Source organism: Eptesicus fuscus, chromosome 12 (genome assembly GCF_027574615.1).
Source record: "Eptesicus fuscus isolate TK198812 chromosome 12, DD_ASM_mEF_20220401, whole genome shotgun sequence".
NCBI lineage: Eukaryota > Metazoa > Chordata > Mammalia > Chiroptera > Vespertilionidae > Eptesicus > Eptesicus fuscus.
This window is the reverse complement of record NC_072484.1, coordinates 28,183,729-28,189,728: the sequence shown is the minus strand read 5'-3', so window position 1 is coordinate 28,189,728 and position 6,000 is coordinate 28,183,729. Positions and strand designations below refer to the sequence as shown.

Here is a 6,000-nt window from a genome sequence, read left to right as displayed (position 1 = left end):
TGACTCTTTCCACACACATAAAAATTTCACCTTGTGGTTGGTTGTCTAGCAACGGCTCACAGGTCAGGATATTGGGAATATGGTAGCTGTGGCGGCCACTCATGGTCCAAACTGCCAGAGACGAATCAGAGATGGGATGCGCATGGGAGCTCTCCACCGTCTCTAAATACACTGAAGCGCCTCTGGACTCATCTTCACACCTCATGGAAGGGGGGGCGGCGAAGACACGCAATGCCCCATGCCTGGCCCGCACTGGCTGCTCTGAGGCTTGGATCTCAACATCGCTTGCCTGTCTACTCAGTGCACCTGACTCAGCCGAGGCTGCTCTCAGAGCCTTTGACTCCACCATGCGGACAGATAGGCTTTCTGATCACCAGCCCCTAAACGATCCCCAATCTCCAGATGGTGCTGCCTTAATAAGAGACTCAATTTCACTCCAAAGTCCAGCATCAGCGATCCTCGGGTCTCCGTGCCCCTCAGGCATCCTCCCAAGGAGGCGCCGTGGTTCTCCAGGCATCTCCCAGGCACCCAACAATAATGCCTGTGAACTTGATGAACTGAACTTTTCATCAGCCGATTTCCACACACTCACCACCGTCTTAAAGACCAGCCAAAGAAGGAGGCGCGTGAACAGCAGAGCTGTGCCCAGGAGAGCTTTTATTTGTACGGAACAGTTTTAAAAATACAGAATAAAATAGCTTTATCTCTACTATTATTCACAACGTCTGGTCCAAATATTACATATTTTTAAAATACTTAAACGTTTAATGAAGCCATGTTAGAAAAACAATATGAAAATTCTTTTTAAAAACTCCATAAAAGAATTACACATCTCAAAAACAACCCCACCCTAAATACCCTCGGTATGCAAAATAAAAAAACGAACAAAATCCCAAAAAGGTACATAGCCAAAGTCAGCCACAAAAACTCAAGGAAAATACAGGCATCCCCACTGTGTTAAGAACAGTCAGAAATTTATTAACGTATCAAACAAAGGTTGTTACAAACGAACGAAAGAGGGTATTAACTTGAACTGTCAGTAACATGACCAGGCTGGTGAGGGTGTCCTAAATGCCAGAAAACACACACAATTCTAAGGACGCTGGGAGTTACTTATGCAGAGTGATGACGAGGCACAGTCAAGAACCACCTAGAAGAACAGGAATGTGTGTGAGGCTGCTGAAAAGGACGTGCTTTCTGGGTCCATGGGCGGAAACGTTGGCAAAACGCGCCGTCTTCTCGTACTGTCGGGTGGTGACTGCAGGTCGGGTAGCGGGGGGAGATGTCCTTCCTGTTCTCCGTGTTCAGGTCGTAAGAGGACAGAGCACAGCACATGCAGCAGGTGAAAATCCAGGCTCTTCTCCAAAGCCAAGCGGCGGCTCCCCGGAGAACTGCCAACGCTCAGGCTCGTTCGCACCACCACGGTGTCCAGGAGGCGTGGCTGGGTGCACACCAGGCATCCAGTGACAGCCACGCCAGGCCTGGTGTCTGCAGCCAAGTGCACACCCCCAGCACAGTGGCCCGCAGGATGCTGCCTCTCCTCGCACCAGACAGGTTCTGGATCGAGGTTCCCGCCACAGCTCCTTTTTCACCTTCTCTCTGGCCTGGCCACTCTTAGCGGCATCAATATTAAGGAAGATATATAGTCGCCAACTTCAAGTCTAGGTTGCTAGTACCAGTATTTCAGCAGGGACATGAATTAAAGGAATAACAACTTAGCTGACGGTCATAAAACATACGCATGGGTAAATAAAGTATACACACATACTAGAGATTCATCAATGGAGAAATTCTATCATCACATGACATTGTCATGAAAATTATATCATTCCCTCCCTGGAAAACTGTAACTATTATCCTGGGCAGAAATGTTATTTTACTATATGGAAATACTGCAATATTCATGCACAAACCAAGTTGTCATCATGAAAGTCAGTGTTCTACAGTATAAAGCAAATCCTGTGTGTGAATTTGTTACCATGAAAACGGGAAACCATCAGGACCCATGATGCTTCATTGCGGCTGACCTGGTTAAGCCACTTCTCTTGCTTTGATCGATCACAACAAACTCACTAAAAGTTAACATCTGACGCCCTCTTAAGAAAGATTTGATACTAATGAGTCTGCGTTTAATTCCCTAGTGAGAATGAGAATGAAAATTGCTTACAAAGACTGGAGCTATTTCCCAATTACTCTGTGAACCATGTTAGGTATTTTAGCAAAACCGGTGGTGGGGCCCATGACCCACCCCCACTGGGATACGGCAGCATCTACTATCCTTATAAATACTTTCCATTTCTCTTCTATATCAAAACGGTTCACATACGTGTGAAGATGGTGGGTAGGTGGTCACTGTGGAAACTGGAAGCGAATGCCTTGCTCAAGGACACTTACATGAGTGAGTTCACAGGGACAGATCATGAATCGCATCGCCATGTCCCTCCAAACCTCCCTACAGGTGGTATCTTCAAACCCAGGCAGCAGATGAGCACACTTTTCTCCATTAAACTCATTCTGTCGCACATGTGCTGGCAGAAGGATCACTTCCTACAATGGTTGGTGTGTGCTGCTTGGGCAAGATTTATGCGTCATCCTGAGGCTCAACTCCCTCCCTTGGACAATGGAACAAGAAGGGCAAAGCCCCTTTGCAAAAGGCGGTGTGGGTACAGGGCTTCCTTGCACATAGGAATGCTTGCATACATCCCTGCACTTAAGAATGCTTGCAGATTTGAAATGGACCCAAGGAGGGGTTTCAGAAGGGAGTGGGTTTCTGGACAAGCCCGGTCAAGTTACGTTGAAAGGAACTTGTTTGTTTCTGAATTACTGAAGGCCCAGATGCTTTTATTTGGGTATTTGGTTCTTCTGCTCACCTACAGAGCTAGAATACTGCAAATCTTTGGGAGGTGTAACAGTTTTCCCCATTTTTCAAAGCTGAGAAATTTAGATGCTGAGCAGAAATACAAATAGAAGGAACAGAGAGCAACTCAGTGTCAGAGGACTGTCAGCCTGGAGGGCATACCAAGTTCAAGGGATGGAAATGGTTAAGGGATGTGCTTCAAAATAAACTAGGCATCAAATACACGTCAAAGAAAAGTAACATACAAAATTAAAAGTAATTTATAGTCTAAGTTCTTTACTTAATCTGCAATAAGGTCTTGGCAAAACAATGAAGTGGCTCCGAAGAGAGTTCTTGCTAGAACAAGCCTGGAAGCCCCCAACTTCCCAGGAGTCAAGGAGGTGACACAGAGGCAGCCAGGGGACAGGAAGTGCACGAGATGGACACAACAGTGCTGAGGCCCAGACCCATGGCCCGCCGTTGGAGACAGCACCGCCCACTGCATTCAAGCCTCAGCCAGGTCAACGAATACTTAGGAAGAGAGGCATGACCTCATGAAGTGAGCTCACTACGTTAAGTCTCAGGATTTTCTGGCTGAAAAACCTAAACCAAATCCAAGAAGTTTCTTTCCCCTCCCCCACAGAAGGAATTTAGTGTTATTTAATTAGAACTCAACAGAGGGGACCTGCATGCTGCCTTTCTCACCACCACCTTCTGCAGGAGCATAAACAAGAACGGCAGCATTTGTCCAGGGATCTAACCTTCCCCTCTGCCAAATCAAGACCCAGTGGACATGCCACATGGCAACCCACAGAAAGTCCCCTTACATCTTAACTGCGAGAAACGACTTGCAACAGAACCGCAGCGGAGGGTACCAGCACGCCCACCGTTCGATATGGCAGCTGTTTGGTACCTGCCCTGGCTTCCCTTCTTCACAAAACAAATTCACCTACAAGGTAAGCCGCGGTTTCTGGGCTCTGATCCAGTAGTTAGTTTTGATAAATAGATTAGGCATTACAGTATTTACACTTTCATGGTATCAAGCAATACAACCACAAAATGGTTACTGGCCTGCAAAAGCCATGACAACCGCTTCCCTGATGGCGTCCGCAGCTTTACAAATGCTGGTTCTTTCTTTAATGGGAGAAGTGGGAGGGGCACAGTAATAGGGATGCAAGGTAAAAGGATCACGTGGAAAAACACTGATTTCAAAAATCTGCTATAGTCAGTAATATTAAATAGGAATAAAACCTTGTATTTATAGACACATGTGACAATAACTGACATCCACATGACAGCAGAGCCAAGACACCACAGACGTCTGGCTGGTGCCCCCGTGTGGCACTCCCCTCCTGTTGCACCACCAGGAGCGAAGTGCCAGAGAGAGCGTCTCAGCTCCTAGTGAAGAGCGAGAGGCCAGTGTGGAACGTGCTGGCCCGGCCTGGGCCAGGGTGGCACCGAGAGAGGGCAGCTGAGAATCAGATACTGACTTCAAGGTACCTTCCTTTCCCCTCAGTCCCCCAAAACACACTCCCATGCTGATACTATGTGTACAGACCTTACCCAAGCAGATGAGGCATAGGTCTGTACAGCAACATGCTGCTGCTTCCCACGGGAGGAGCAGGGAACGTGGAATCACATTTGACCAGCTGTGACAATGCGAGGATACTGGTGCCCTTTCACCACAGGAGGCTCTGTGGTTCAGGCGGAGGTCAAACAAAAACCAACCAACCAACCAACCAACCAAGCAGGTCCAGGTGCTTCCAGGACAGGAAGCCCCTAGACCAGGGGGGGAACCTTTTTTCTGCCAAGGGCCATTTGGATATTTGTAACATTATCCACTTAACGTAATTCACTTAATAAAAATTTATGTTGCTATGAAAAAAGCTCCTAGATTTATTGAATTGTGAGTCCCGCCTGAGGCTGCCCTGGCAGGCCCGATGTTCCCCACCCTGCCCTGGAGGCGGCCAGTGAAAAGGCTGGCGTGGGTGGTGGAAGGGGGGCTGAAAACAAGGAATGGCTGCGGATTTCAAACATCTACTCCCACCGGAGGACAGGGATTTCAAGTTCAGTGACCACAGCCAGCAGTGGACATTCTCAAGGGCAAGGGGTTTGGGGCTTAAATAAGGAGAGAGGTGAGACACTATATTAGACACGATCACCACTCACAACAAAAAAAGCTACTTGCAATCTGTCTTAGCTCTGGGGTACAGAATGTAAATGCAGATACACAAACATATATGTTACCGCTGGTTACTCAGCGAGAAACTACAGATCATGCCTCACTGCGGCTAGGCCACAGGGCAAGCTACGGCTATACCGTGGCCTGCAAGTCCTTGTCCGGACTCCGGCTGCTTGCGCTCTTCCCGAGGCCTTTCCACGTGTAGCCCACAAAGGTTGGGCTGATGGGTAAGTAGCTGAAGCATTTGTATTTTTTAATAACGTTCATGCCAAATGGCAAATCATAGGACTCCATGCCATCAAGCGACTTGCTGCCTTTGCCCACGCCCTTCTTCCATTTTCGAATTCCTCTCTCCTCCGGAGTACCTATGGGACACACATCAGAACAAAGCGATGGAGTGTTTAGTTCAGCAGTTCTTCCAGGAACGGAGAATCCAACATGCTGTCCCACAGATCGAACCTGCAGGATGACAGCAAAGCACCCTGATGGCACTTGGCTATCCGGGGGCCCAAACCAGAAATCTAAGAATCGCTAATCCATCCTGTTCCTTGTGCTCCATGTTCAAATGACCTTCCGAGGCCTTGACCTCACCCCTGTCCTTCCACATGATGCACATTCTCACTGCTATTTTTACTGTGGAAGTCTGGCCCAGGCCGTGTCATTGCTTTCCAGGGTCATGTTGTCAGTCTAACTGGCTGTCCAGTCTTCAGAGTCCCCACCCCCTCCCCCAAATCTGCTCTCAAACACTGCAGGAAACAACAAAAACCTCTCTCTAAAATGCAAATCTGATCTTGCAAAATGGGACCCCGAGTACTTGTTATACACGATGCCTTCATCAATTGGTCGTGGCAACCCCCAACCCAGACATTCTGAGTTTTGTACAGCTTCCCTCTGTGTTGGTGTCTCTGTGTGTGCGCTGCACGCAGCTACGCCCCACTTGTCGTGCTCCTGTGAGGATGCACTTCCACTGGTGAACACTCTG

General features: G+C 48.1%; 1 protein-coding gene across 3 annotated transcripts in view; it reads right to left on the bottom strand.

Moving 5' to 3' along the window:
* Positions 1-640: 640 nt before the first annotated feature.
* SLC23A2 (solute carrier family 23 member 2) overlaps positions 641-6,000 on the bottom strand; it is a 135,218-nt gene continuing 129,858 nt past the window's right edge. For all 3 annotated transcript variants that reach the window (XM_054723708.1, XM_054723709.1, XM_054723710.1), the window contains one exon: positions 641-5,383. In XM_054723708.1, coding sequence (XP_054579683.1) covers positions 5,151-5,383 — 233 coding nt within the window. In that variant the 3' untranslated portion in view covers positions 641-5,150. The remainder of the gene's footprint in view (positions 5,384-6,000) is intronic.